Source organism: Primulina tabacum, chromosome 3, assembly GCF_025594145.1.
Source record: "Primulina tabacum isolate GXHZ01 chromosome 3, ASM2559414v2, whole genome shotgun sequence".
Classification (NCBI taxonomy): Eukaryota; Viridiplantae; Streptophyta; class Magnoliopsida; order Lamiales; family Gesneriaceae; genus Primulina; species Primulina tabacum.
This window is the reverse complement of record NC_134552.1, coordinates 45,819,283-45,833,955: the sequence shown is the minus strand read 5'-3', so window position 1 is coordinate 45,833,955 and position 14,673 is coordinate 45,819,283. Positions and strand designations below refer to the sequence as shown.

At 35.2% G+C, this 14,673-nt stretch overlaps 1 protein-coding gene across 3 annotated transcripts; it reads left to right on the top strand.

The window, feature by feature from the left end:
• The first annotated feature begins 4,176 nt into the window (after positions 1-4,176).
• LOC142541108 (kinesin-like protein KIN-5D) lies at positions 4,177-10,810 on the top strand. 3 transcript variants are annotated; one of them, XM_075647674.1, is made up of 24 exons: positions 4,292-4,402; positions 4,526-4,592; positions 4,678-4,871; positions 4,961-5,090; positions 5,487-5,642; positions 5,729-6,205; positions 6,352-6,449; positions 6,556-6,712; positions 6,813-6,882; positions 6,989-7,065; positions 7,141-7,194; positions 7,276-7,356; positions 7,445-7,556; positions 7,864-7,950; positions 8,038-8,213; positions 8,275-8,436; positions 8,517-8,624; positions 8,701-8,859; positions 8,940-9,023; positions 9,486-9,691; positions 9,773-9,874; positions 9,959-10,068; positions 10,151-10,302; positions 10,488-10,810. In XM_075647674.1, the coding sequence occupies exons 3-24, from the start codon at positions 4,711-4,713 to the stop codon at positions 10,701-10,703; spliced, it is 3,135 nt and encodes a 1,044-aa protein (XP_075503789.1). In that variant the 5' UTR covers positions 4,292-4,402; positions 4,526-4,592; positions 4,678-4,710; the 3' UTR covers positions 10,704-10,810. The 3 variants fall into 3 exon arrangements, with proteins under 3 accessions (XP_075503788.1, XP_075503789.1, XP_075503790.1); XM_075647673.1 differs by lacking the exon at positions 4,526-4,592 and having other exon boundaries at positions 4,177-4,402; XM_075647675.1 differs by lacking the exons at positions 4,292-4,402; positions 4,526-4,592 and adding an exon at positions 4,469-4,486.
• The last annotated feature ends 3,863 nt before the right edge of the window (positions 10,811-14,673 follow it).

The following is a 14,673-nucleotide window of genomic DNA, read 5'->3' as shown; positions in this document are numbered from 1 at the left end:
GTAGAAGGTATTCATCATTCGAACTTCCAGAAACAAGTATTGTGTTCTTATTATTATTGTCATTAATGTTCATTAGGTTGGGTAGCCTCATTCTGCATTAGACATTGGCTACTGATCTTTGAAAGTCGAGATCAGATTTCTACTACTAAAACTAGTGGAGGTCGCCACTTCATTGAAAAGAAGAAAATAAATTTTTCCTTTCTTCACCCCTCTCTAAAGTATATCCCGATCTTAACAAGTGATATCTGAATGGGTTTCCTCGTCCTCTGAACCCATAAATTCAGAATTGGTGGTATCATTCAACAAAATTCTCATGTTCTCTATAGAAGAAATTGATGACTGGAAATCAGAATGTAGGCTCATCTAGAATCCAAAGACGATGATCTATGATATGTCATCACGGACAGACCAATTAAGATAATGGAAGTCAATAGTGCAGTTGTTGTATCAGATGAAGCACCTTAGATGATAGAGAAGCATCAATCAAAGTGGACTACTGATGATAAGAAAACAAATTTTGATAACATGGCAAAATATATATTATACAAGATCATTGACAAAAATAGATTTAGTAAGATCAATATGTGTTCTACAAAAAAAAAAAAGAAATACGAGACAAGCTGATTCAACTCAGTGAGGGAAATGATCATACAAAAGAAAACAAACTCACAGGAGCCATGCAAAAAATTGAGAATATCAAGATGAAATTTGGAGAATCTTTGAATGACTTTGATGAAGGATTCAATACAATCATCATTGAACTAGCTTCTCTTGGAAAATAGTACACCAATCGAGAAGCCGCACTCAAGGTGATGAGAGCCTTGACAAGAGAATGTGACGACGTAAAAGCAATTGCAATGAGAGAATCAAAAGAGCTAAACAAGTTGGAACTACATGAGTTGTTTGTTGATCTAATGGCCTACGAGTTCGAGTTAGAAACTAGAAGCGGAGAAGAAACTACGTTAAACCATCCAACCAAATGCATTGCTATAACCATTTTTGAACTAGTATTGGATAAGACTGCTGAACAAAGCAGAAACGATGCTATGTTACTATTTGTCAATAAATTCTCAAGATTCATGAAGAAAAGTCATAGAACCTATCCAAATCCTAACAGGAATTTAAAGGAGGAGTCACCAACCGTGAAATGGCTTGTTTCAACTGTGGGAAGACTAGTCACTTCATTGTTTGTCCTAAGTCCAAGAAACATGATTACAAGAATAAAATACATAAGTGCAATGACAAGAAGTCACGAAAAGATTGCAAGGCAATTTTTGCGAAGGAAAGTAAAAGTAAGTAGGTAGATTCCAGTTCTAAATCTTCGGACTCGAAAATTTAATCCAATGATAGTGATGTTGAAGAAGTTCAGTTTTTAATGGCCGATATTGACCCAACCTCGACTACTGATGAGGTATTTGACTTTGATTACAATGAATTTACACGTGATTATTTAGTCAAAACATTGTATGACATGGTTTAAGAGTACTTGAATCTTTGTCAATCATTTAAGCAAGTCAAAGCTGAAAACCAGAGCCTAACTGATCAAACCAATAAGTCCACTTGTTCACAAGAGAAAATTTCAATGATCTTGAAGCAAAGATGATTAAGTTAAAGACTGACAATGAACGAGTGAATGTTGATTTCTAGACACTAATGATGGAAAATTAAAAGTTGTTTTTACTGGTAAATACATGGAATAAGTATTATGTTTCACTAGAGAAGATGCAATAACTACAGAAGCAATCCAGAGACAGAACGAGTCTCGAATTCAGTAGTTATTAAATCATTTCATAAACCAATACTCGACTACAGCTGAATATGTGCAAAAAGAATACATTCAATTTGTCAAATCCACTACGGTATTTGAACATAATGAACCTAACGTTCGAGTTGAAAACCTATAAATAAGACAAACAATGGTAGGAATTTTCGGTTAGGTTCTGTTTCAACCCGAGAAAAAAGACAACTGGCAGAATGAATCCAGTAGCGGATCAAGTACCGTAGCAGCAGACATCAGTAAATGCAAAACACTACCGATCCCACAGTTGTAAACTTCTTCAGAAGAAATATAGGATATTATACAAGAACAACAATGGAGAACAACATAATATAATACATTTTGTTAAGAATAAAGTAGATATTCTGTTCCACGCGCCCATGAAGTTACTCGAAGTACAAAATCCTTCAGGATTGTACAGATGTGTTCTTAAGGACTAATCTAGTTCGGACTCGTATAGATTGAGTACTAATTAATTGCTAAATTTTGTGTTTAGAGGGAAGCAAAAACTTTATTTAGTTGAAAATATGTGCTATAATTTAATCAGTATGTAAATAATGTGATAATGGTTATCTAGTAAAATTTCAGAAGCACATATATTAAGAATGCAGATTCAAATGTTCTGCTGCAAAGGAATAAGAAGTGGAAATACCTAAAAAATAAATTGAGAATATGCTCAACCTGATAATTCTACACGTTTTATTGCATCTTCCTGTGATAAACAATGAATATCGCATTGCTGAATCACTTAAATTTAGATCGATCAACAACTTGCAACAAATGAATCTAGTGATTGGATTGACTGAGATAGAATTTATTAAGAATCATGTACGTTCAGTATATCAATTAGGAAAATAAATTAGATCTAGTTTTAAAATTAAAGACGGTAAACTGTCAATCTAGATGCTTAGAATTATTATACATGAATTTATCTGGACCTATACCTGTAATGAGTTTAAGTGGAATGAAGTATACATCAGTCATTATTGATGATTTTTCTTGATTTACATGAGTAATATTTCTGAGTGATAAAGATCATACAAGTTCTCAACTGATCAATTATTTAAACACGTACAAAACGAAAAATCAGTTTCAGTAGTCAAGATCCTAAGTGATTGCGTTACTAAATTTTCTAAAAAAACTCTTGAGGTGTATTTATCAGAACAGAGAAATCAGCACGAGTATTCAGCGTCCAGGACTCCTCAGCAAAATGTAATTGCTCTGTAGGAACAGAACACTGAAGGAAGCAGATGAACAATGCTTGCTGAATCTGGCACATCACAGAGATTTTGGGCAGAAACAGTAAACGCTACTTGTTATAATTAGAACCGAACCATGATCGACAAAAAAGATGAAAAGACATTGTATGAATGCAAATGTTTTACCACAACAATAATAAAAATTACTTAGGACCAAGCGCTTGCCGCAATTACCAAAAACTATATCCCAGAGTTCACCGAAGATATTCGATCACAACATAATCACGATCCATCTCAAGCAAACATCTTCTCAGAACCAAGTTACAAGTGGAGTAAGACTCATCATTCTTCACTGATAATTAATAATCCCCCAACACCTCTCAAAACAAGAAGACAAATGATTAATGAATATATGCATTAACCCTATAATTCTAAATTAGAACCTAAGAAAATTAACGAAGCTCTTACTGATTCTAGTTGGATAGAAACCATGCAAGATGAACTAAATCAATTCAAGTGGAATAATGTTTGGTATCTAGTTCCTAGACTATGTCATCAATCAATATTCGATACCAGATGAATATTTAGGAATAAATTAAATAAAGATGGAATAGTAATTAAAGACAAAGTAAGATTAGTAGCACAGAGTTTTAGACAAGAAAAAATAATAGATTTTGATGAAAACTTTTCACTAGTACCCCAATTAGAAGCTATTCAAATTTTTCTTGCTTTTGCTGCTTCTAAGAATTTCAATCCATACAAAAAGTCATACGAGACTGTTTCACATTTTAATTTTGTGAGATTAACATCTGATTTGATCCAAATTCCATCCCAAAAATATTAATTTTCACCACGAATATTAGCTAAGTCAACCTATTTCCCGGAGATAATCCACGAGATCATCTCACAAAAGTCCTATTTGTAAAAATGCAAAAACTTGTGTGAGACAGTCTCATGGGTCGTACTTTGTGAGACATATCTCTTATTTGAGTCATCAATACATAAAAAATATTATTTTTTATTGTGAATATCGGTAGGGTTGACCCGTCTCACATATAAAGATTCGTGAAAACGTCTCACAAGAGACCTAATCTTTTAAAAATTATATATAGATTACATTATATCTACAAAATACAAATTATTCATCCAATGTGTGTATTTACAGCTGGCTAAATCTCTCACAAACGGGGGGACCTCTCACACCGTCATGGCTTATGGGGAGTATATACAAATTCAAACCCTACGCTCCGTAACGGCCATATTTTTTGAGTTTATTTTCTCTCTCTACTCCTTTTCTTTTATTATAACCGAAAATTCCAAAACTTCACACTCAATCTGGTCGCTGTATTGTCTCCAAAGGTATCGCCATTTGTGCTCCTATTCATTGTTCAGTCTCCCTCGATTTGCCGGCCGATTCAGTTCTACTGTAAGTGTATATGTTTGTTGGTTACGCGTATGCGTTTACATTTTCAGTCAAAGTAATCGTATTTTGCTGCGATTCTTCTGATCTGTAAGTTGCTTTGTTGTTTTCGAATCATGAATCGGCTAGATTCTTGATTTTCCTGTCATTTATCCAGTTTTTACGAATTTTTGCTCATTGAAGAAGCCACATTGTGGTAGGTTTCGTTTTTAGATATTTTCATCTGGGTTTAATGCGACTTGATTTGATTTTCTCTGAGCTGGATTCGGCTTGTGGCGCAGTTAAACGGGCATAATTTAGTAGTGATTCCGGAAATGGATAGAAGGGGAGGTGGTGGAATGGTGCCGATATCGCCGTCACACACACCACGTTCCAGCGATAAGGCAGCGAGAGATCTGCGATCTGGGGATGGTAGTTTGAACGGAAAGAATGACAAGGAGAAAGGTGTTAATGTGCAGGTCATTGTGCGATGCAGGTGATCTTTTTTTTTTGTTTTTAAAGTGTTTTGATTTGAATGATTTTGTTTTTATTGAATTCTCATGGGCTTTATTTATGTTTCATCAGGCCACTAAGCGAGGATGAAGTGAGGGTGCATGCTCCTGTGGTGATTTCTTGCAATGAAAACAGAAGAGAAGTTTGCGCTATTCAAAATATTGCCAATAAGCAGATTGATAGGACTTTCAACTTTGACAAGGTCTGATATATCTTCTCCTGCCTACATGTTTTTGTTGCACGTATAAATTTGGGAATATTAAGAAGTACAAAAAGAAAGAATTGAAAATTGTAAAGTTCACTCTATATCAGACATGATTTATTCATTGAATAACAGACAGTTGTTGAAGGGTTGTTTAAATAACATGGTTCCCGGTGTTCATTAAATAGCAGCCAGGTAGTTGAATGGGTTGTTTAAGCAACATGGTTCAGACCATTTTTTCCCCTTAGTTTCACTTATGAGCAACATTGTTGCAGACCATTTTTTCCCCTTGGTTTCACTTCTAAGTTCTGACTGTTTTCCCCTTATATTTTCACTTTTTCTCAGTTTTTTCACTTGGGTTGTCAATAATACACCTTCGTTTTCTGTTTTGTTTAGGTATTTGGTTCAACATCTCAGCAAAAGGATATATATGATCAGTCAATCTGCCCCATAGTTTTTGAAGTTCTGGAGGGGTACAATTGCACCATTTTTGCCTATGGGCAAACTGGAACAGGCAAGACTTACACAATGGAGGGTGGATCAAGAAAAAAGGTTTAATTTATGTCCACTCTTTCTATACTGGTTACGAGATATAAAACGTGCTGCTTTTTATCTCAATGATTTGACTTCTTGTTTAGAACGGTGATATTCCAAGTGATGGCGGAGTTATTCCAAGAGCTGTAAGGCAAATATTCGATATCCTAGAGGCTCAAAATGCTGAGTACAGCATGAAAGTTACATTCTTGGAATTGTACAACGAGGAAATTTCAGATCTTTTGGCACCAGAAGAATGTTCAAAATTAATTGAAGACAAGTCAAAGAAACCAATAGCGCTTATGGAGGATGGAAAGGGTGGAGTCTTTGTCAGGGGATTGGAAGAGGAGATTGTGACCACGGCAAATGAAATCTATAAAATCTTAGAGAAAGGTTCTGCTAAAAGGAGAACAGCAGAGACTCTTCTTAACAAACAGAGCAGCCGTTCTCACTCTATTTTTTCAATCACAATTCACATCAAAGAGTGCACTCCAGAAGGAGAGGAGATGATCAAATGTGGGAAGCTTAATCTGGTTGATCTTGCTGGTTCAGAAAATATTTCACGCTCTGGTGCCAGAGAAGTAAGAATAGCAATTTATCCGAATTTTTTCCTTCTCTATCTGTTTTTTTGTAGAGCACAGTGGGAGTAAAAGTCAACATAATTTAAACTGGAAAAAATCTATCTGTCTGTCTGTCTGTCGGTCGGTGATTGTGTCTACCATTTCAGGGCAGAGCAAGGGAAGCAGGTGAGATCAACAAGAGCTTGCTGACCCTTGGTCGAGTCATAAATGCTTTGGTGGAGCATTCCGGTCACGTACCCTATAGGTAAAAAAGCCCAATTAATTTTTCCATGTTAACCTGGTATCCATTATCCAGGTGTGTTACAAAAAAATTATTTTATCAATTCATACAATGTCACGTGAAATCTCAGGGATAGCAAGTTGACAAGGTTGCTGAGAGATTCTCTTGGGGGAAAAACGAAGACTTGTATAATTGCAACAATATCACCTTCCATCCACTGTTTGGAAGAGACACTTAGTACTCTGGATTATGCTCACCGTGCAAAAAATATAAAGAACAAACCCGAGGTTAGTGTTCTTGAAATATATGATACGACTCTTCCTTTCTTTCAGCTGCTTTATTTTACTATGTGGACTGGCAGCTAAAAGTAGATGGTTGTTATTACAGATCAATCAAAAAATGATGAAATCTGCAATAATGAAGGATTTATATTCTGAGATTGATCGACTTAAGCAAGGTTGTTGTGCGTGCGTGTGTTGTGAACTTCATCTACGGTTGTTAAGCTTATTCTTCAAAGCAATCTGAACTTCTTTACATATAAATAATGACTTTATGTCCTTCAGAGGTATATGCTGCAAGGGAGAAGAATGGAATCTACATACCACGAGATCGTTATCTCCAGGATGAGGCTGATAAAAAGGTTTGATGGTGTTTGCTGAAATTTAATGGATTTCCCATGATATGAAAGTCATTTTTTTTTAAAAAAATGATTCAGGCCATGTCCGAAAAAGTAGAACGCATGGAACTTGATTTAGAATCCAGGGACAAGGTAAATTTAAGACATATTTTTAACCTTAATATTTTCTGTGGAAATTCAAGAATTATCACAAAATTTACAATTTATGCGCAGCAACTATTGGAACTCCAGGAATTGCACAATTCTCAACAACAGTCGATTGTTGAATTAACTGACAAACTTGAAAAGACCGAGGTGTAATTTGACTGACTGCCTACCGTTATAATCTTTTTCCCTTCTGCTTTGATGTCAAGGAATAAATTTGGCTTCTATTCATATTCAGAAAAAGCTACAAGAAACTGAGCATTCACTGCTTGATCTTGAAGAAAGGCATAAACAGGCAAATGCAACGATCAAAGAAAAAGATTACCTTATATCCAATCTTCTCAAGTCTGGTACGTGTCAGGGGGTAATCAGATGTAAAATTATGCTGAATGGTGAATACAAGCCCTAGTGAATATCTGTACCTAGAAATATTTTTGTGTCTATTTAATTTCCACTCAAAATATGATGGTGAAAATGTCTCAGCCCATCACTTGTTGTAGATTCCAGCTGTGATATAATGAAATCATTGTAAAAGTGCTGATATCTCATTTGATTTTTCTTATTCTTTACTATATTTTGCTCACCATTAGTTTCTCTTAGTTGTTAGACTAAAAGTGGTTAGTTTTATGAAATTTTCACTTGATTACTTTTCACCAGAGAAAGCACTTGTTGAGCGTGCCCTTGAGCTTCGAGCAGAATTGGAGAATGCTGTATCGGATGTCCATAATCTATTTGCCAAGATTGGTTTGCATTTTGACTTTGAACCAAGTTATATGCTCAAATATTAAGGCAAATGATCCTATTATAATGAAAGTATCACTAAATCTGTAGAACGCAAAGACAAAATAGAAGATGGGAATAAGATTCTTATTCAAAATTTCCAGTCTCAATTGACTAAGCAACTTGAGATCTTGCACAAATCTGTGGCATCTTCTACCACTCAGCAACAGCAACAATTGAAGGAGATGGAAGAAGACATGCAGTCATTCGTATCCACAAAGACCGAGGTACGTAGGTTAGATAACAAGTTCCTAGTCAACCAGAGTTTCTTATCTCTTGCATTTCTAGGCTGCTGGAGAGCTTCGGGATCACCTTAAAAACTTGAAAACCATGTATCGATCTGGTATAAAGGTTTTAGATGAGTTAGCTGGAGAGCTTGATGGTAACTCTCAGTCAACTTTTGGTCAACTGAATTTGGAAGTTTCTAAGCATTCTTCTGCACTAGAGGAGGTTTGAATCTATTGATATTGCTGTGACAAATCATAGAACCTTGTTACAGCAGGAATCTGATTGCAGTTAATCTATTGCAGCTTTTCCAAGGAATGGCTTCAGTGGCTGATACTTTACTCGATGACCTTCAAAATTGCCTGCACAGTCAGGAGAACAAATTAACTGTATACGCACAACAGCAACGAGAGGTTGGCAATTCTTAGTTAATAAGATGGAAGTTGGATTTTTTTTTTGCCATATAAATAATTGCGACATTATTTTCAGGCTCACAGCAGAGCAGTTGAAACCACAAGATCAATCTCTCAAATAACTGTAAACTTCTTCAAGACTTTAGATGGCCACACCACAAAATTGGGGCAGATTGTGGAAGAAGCACATACGAATAATGATCGGAAATTATCTGAATTTGAAAAGAAGTTTGAGGTTTACGTTCTTTGCTTAGAAACTTCATTCGGCTTGCACATCAAACTATTTTCTGAGTGGATGTTCAATTTTTTTCATAGGATTGTGCTGCTCATGAAGAAAAGCAACTACTAGAAAAAGTGGCAGAGCTGCTTGCAGGTTCAAATTCTCGAAAGCGAAAACTGGTATGCCCCTGGAAAAATTTAACGTAGGACAACCTTCACTTAGAATTTCGTCCCTGGAAAGATCTTTTCTACTTTGAATTTAACGTAGGACGACCTTCACTTAGAATTTCGTTTGAACTTATTCCCACTCTAATTGAAAGAGACAGGTAAAAATTGTCACTTATTGGGAACATCATCATATTTTTTGTCTCCTTAATTTTAAGGTTTACTCATGCATTTTCTTACTTTGTTTTGATTATCATTTTCAAGTTACTTGTCAGTAAATCCGTCAAATTGCCATGTGTGACCCAGTTGCTGGTTTCAGAACAATCCAGCCAACAAAGATAAAAGAGAGGCTAAATGATTTATGCATTTAAATGATGATTGCACTCTCCTTTGGTCGACTATTACAGTCTTATTCTTTTTATATTGTTACTCAAATGATAAGAAATTATTATGTCCTTTCCACTTTTTTGTTACCAGGTTCAATGTGCGATTGATGGGCTTAGGGAGAGTGCAGCTAGCAGAACAACTAGTTTACAGCAGGAGATGTCAATTATGCAAGATACTACTTGTTCTATCAAAGCTGAATGGACAAGTTACATGGAGAGCGCTGAATCCCATTATATTGACGACACAGCATCAGTGGAAATTGGTAAAAATGACATGAAGGATGTTTTATATAAATGGTTAGTTTCATATGTTTTTTTCACAAATTATAAATTCCTTTCAAGTGACATCTCTAATTCTCAACAAATGAAAATACACAGTATGGAACAAGCAAAATTGGGTGCCCAACAATGGAAAAATGCTCAAGAATCCCTGCTTAGTCTAGAGAAGAGCAATGTTGCTTCAATGAACGAAATAGTTAGGTTAGTTCAAATCCCAATATTCAAGCTTTAAAGTTTCACCTGCACATTATTGTCATTTTATGGTTACATGTGACCTAACTATAGGAGAGAAATGGGCACCAATGAACTACTGCATGGACGGTTTACTTCTGCTGTAAACTCTGCTCTTGAAGATGCAGATATTGGAAGCAAAAATCTGCTCTCGTCCATTGACCGTAAGATAACTATATCTATTTCAGTTTTGGAGATGTTCATATGTCTTATACTTGACATCCTTTTCATTTTATTAACCCTCAGGTTCGCTACAACTTGACCACGAGGCAAGCACGAATCTTGATTCCATGATTGTTCCTTGTTGCGGAGACTTGAGAGAACTGAATAGTGGGCATCATCACAAGATTGTGGAAATCACAGAAAATGCAGGAAAATGCCTTCTAGAGGATTATGTGGTAGGGGACTGTGTCGCACAATTTAATTATGTTGCTTGACAACACATTTGGAAAAAAACCTGCACAAATATGAAGCAGAACACACACACACACACACACATATATATATTGCGTAAAACATATGCTTAAATGACACTTGCAAAATAAGAAGTCTGTGAGAATGAAATCTGGTTTTGACATATTAGGTGGATCAACCATCGTGCTCGACACCGAAGAAGAAAGCAATCAATATTCCAAGCATTTCTTCCATTGAGGAACTCAGGACTCCATCTTTTGAAGAATTGCTGAAGTCATTCTGGGACACGAAATCTTTAAAGCAGGCAAATGGAGATTTAAAGCAAATGTTAGAGGCCGTTGTTTCTTTGAGGGACTCCCGGCTTCCTCTTACTGCTGTGAACTAAAAGGACTAGATCATATATGCCTTATATATATCATATTGAATTGTACATAAATAGTATGGTTTGCTCACAGAATGAGTTTGATTTTTCTGAAAACATAAGACATTATGTTGTCGATGGTAGTTGTTTTTTTTTAAATTATTATTATTATTTTTTTTAAAAAAAATCAAAACTAATTTGGCTGATGAACGCCACCAGCTGTAGCGGATGTTGCATGCTATCAGCGTCACTGTGTCTCTCAGTCCCCATTCGTTCAAAACCGCGAAACCTGCAAAGGGTGATTCGATTTCAACGTGATTCTCACATTGAATATGCATGATTCATGAGTTAAAAGTTTAGCCCGTGAACTTTCAAAATCTATAAAACTTTGTCTATACGAATTTTCTAAATCTAAAGCATTTGTTTCTTTCCTACACTTCTTTTGTTTAAATTTCTCATCGGAGACTGCTTTCCTTGTTTAGATCGTACTAGAAATTGCAAACAATTTTGAGTTGTGATTGGGACACCTGATTTCAGAAATCCAGAGTCAGTGCAACGGCGGTACAAAGAAGTCTCGTTCGAAAATATTTTTTTCAAATAATGATAATGGCCGAGAGAGGTTGCTTGAGTGGAGGGAGGATTTTTGTGTGTTATTTTGTGTTGAGTTTGAATGTTATGTGTTATTAAACTTTGTTAACACATTTAACAAAACTACACAAGCAGTTTATCACTAGGATTCCTAATCCTAGTCTCATCAAGACTTTTAATTTTCATTGATTAAAATTCTCATATTATTATTATTATATCATGTATTTATCAACTTTTGATATTGCATGATATATTTATTTTACATGCACAACCTTATATCTCTATATAAAATATATGTGTACATATATTATTACATCTGCATATGTACAAATAATATATGTATAGACACATTAATTAAAATTAAATAACTATTATTTAATTTCTTTAATTAACTTATTGATTAATTAATTCTAAAATCTCTAGAATATTTTATGAGAATTTTGTACATGTTAGTAGTCACTACTATTAATACTATTACTTAATTAGTAAATTTCAAATTCACTAAATAAATAATTATGATCTCAATATAATCTCGACCGACAATCCGACAGTGGTGATATGCCAAGAATACAAATCTTGTTCATATATTGAAAACTAAAAATTTAGAAGATCAAAATTTTCACTATCCATATTTGACAGCTGCCACTTTTGTGAACTCCTTCACCACAACAGGCAGTTCCACTCTCCATCCTCAATCAGCTATTAAACTAACTTATATTTTTACCATTTTATGGAATCAACTTATAAATTCCTTTATAAGCATTTTGGTGGATCTCCATCAAACTACAGTAGACAAATTCAACTACTTGGACTTTTACTTTCTCAACGGGAACACAAAATCTGATATTTGTGACTCTCAATGGTTCATGGATACAACTAGATGTAAGTTCACATCTCCATGTGATTCATAATAATATTTATTCTATTCGGGCTTACCCTAATTAGCCTCATTCTTTTCATCAGCACCTTGATCAAGAATGTCAGAACTCATTTCTGATTGCATCCATTGGATCATGGTAAGAGCGTCTAGTAGCATCACCTCATTATCCCCTAGTTACCACTGACAGTGCCTGCAAGAACCTTAAATTATAGTTAGCGTACAGTACGGCCCCTTCAACTCATATATCCCAATCGAATATGCAACCATTGGTATATCGAGAGTTGCATATAAATTCGATAACGATGTGATTTACCTTTGAGTAATAAGAGTGACATGGTATGTGCAACTAGAAAAATTACTTTCCCTAGAACAATTTTCTTGGTCTGGCCAGAGACTCCTTTCAGTATTAACTCACCATATCACATAGGATATCTTCACCCGTAAGCAAATGGTGAATCTCCGACTACAATGCATTTGCTCTACGTACTTCGAAACTACACCTGATCTAACCACCTGATGACTGTCAATGGAGTCGGTAAACTGGTCAAAGTGCATGCTATTACATAGAGTCTCTACATTGTCCCTGGTCAAAGGACTAATGGTGTACAACCATAACCGCAGAATATTCCACTAGATAAATGAGAATCACTTGGACAGTCTGAATCATCATATGATCAGTCATTTGTATGAATGGATATCTCCATGCCCTTACCAATTAAACATAACGTTTACATCACATACGTCTTTATCCTTATTTTAGGCGGCTGAATCGACTAGGAACGTATTTAGAATATATGATACACTTTGTAATGAGTTTCATGAACTTACGTTGCGAGTCAAATCTCATGATACCTCTTATATATTATAAAATTTATCTATGCAGCTTGTATAGTCATACATATAAAGAAAATGTCATAATTGGATAAAACCATAAAATATTATTAAAATAAAGATCGTTTTTACATTAGAGTCAACAAAGCCCAATCCACAAGCTGGCTCGTCGGGTTTCTACTCTAATAATATCTCACTTGTCCTATAGCCAGCTACCCATAGCTCTTAGACCCATTGCTTCACGATGCTCTCAAACAATGGTCCTGGAAGGAGCTTCGTCAATGGATCAACAACATTATCTGCAGAGGCGATTTTTTCTACTGTCTTCTATTCCCACAATCTCCTGGATTATGTGAAACTTCCTCAGTATATGTATGGGTCGCTGATGAGACCTTGGTTCCTTTGATTGCGCTAACAGCACCGATGTTGTCATAGTAGACTGGGCCTGGATCAACTGTTTGACGAATGACACCCAACTCTTGAACAAAATTGTTCATCCAAACTCCCTCATTTGCTGCAGCTGATGCAGCTAGGCATTCAGCTTTAGTAGTTGAATCCACTATGGAGCAAGAGACAGTACAACCATTGAGCTTGAATGCAAATCTAGATGTTGATTCCAAATTATCCACATCAGATTGGAAGCTAGAATCAGTATAGCCTTTCAATATTAATTCACCACTCACATAAACAAAAAATAAATTTTTAGTTCTTCTCAAGTACTTAAGAATGTCCTTCACGGATTTCCAATGCAATGGACTGAGATTCGACTGATATGTGATTGCAACACTCAGTGCATATGCAATATCTGATTGAGTAGATATCATACCATACATTACTACTGCGTATAGTAGACGCATATGGAATGCGGCTCATGGTTTCTATCTCCTCACCAGTCTTAGGGCACATAGTGTAACATCCCGTAATAATATAACTAATACTACTTTAAAATTTGCGGAAAATAAATTTTTTTTATTATTTAAAAAGTAAACTCAAACCTTCTGAATTTAAATAAAATGATCGACTAAATTCTTGAAAATAATTCAAGTACAAAATATTTTCATGGCATAAAAAAATATCATTCATCACTACTGTAAAAGAATTATCCAAAACGAGTATTTGAAAATACTTGTTTGCCAACAAAATTTTGAATAAATAAAAATCAGAGTAAAAAATTTAACGTTCATAAAATCCTTTCATAACAATATCGGTCCTCGAGTTTGCACTGCACACAATCCGAGAAAGCTCACTGGTAAGCACCTCCTGTCTCCTCAAGAGCATCAATATCTACATTGATCAAGTTTAGTGACCCTATAGATTCAACATGCATAAACCATGAATAACAAATAATATTTAATAAAATCACATGCATTTGAAAGTAACGAGTACGAAATAACAGTTGAACATACATAAACATAGACGTGCCATAACTGTATAAATTTTTTCATAAGAGTGCTTCTATCATAACATACATAATCATACTTAATTTTGGGTAGAATATGTTCAAAGCAAGTGGCTCGTAACATAAATCGTCTGATTAGACTAAACCACAGTATTGGGCTGGACAGTGATCACCACAGCATTTCGACCGGATGTCCACTCCCACATACATAAATCCCCGGTCATACTTTACCGGATGGAGAGGTCCCCGGTCATGCTTTACCTCTTTCCAATTCCATAATTATAAATCCTCGGTCA

Excerpts from the sequence above, each read along its gene's own strand:
- LOC142541108 (XM_075647673.1), top strand. The coding sequence starts at position 4,184 with ATGGCTTATGGGGAGTATATACAAATTCAAACCCTACGCTCCGTAACG. Across the intron at positions 4,403-4,677 it reads CCGGCCGATTCAGTTCTACT|TTAAACGGGCATAATTTAGT; the intron begins GTAAGTGTATAT and ends CTTGTGGCGCAG. Across the intron at positions 9,875-9,958 it reads TCAATGAACGAAATAGTTAG|GAGAGAAATGGGCACCAATG; the intron begins GTTAGTTCAAAT and ends ACCTAACTATAG.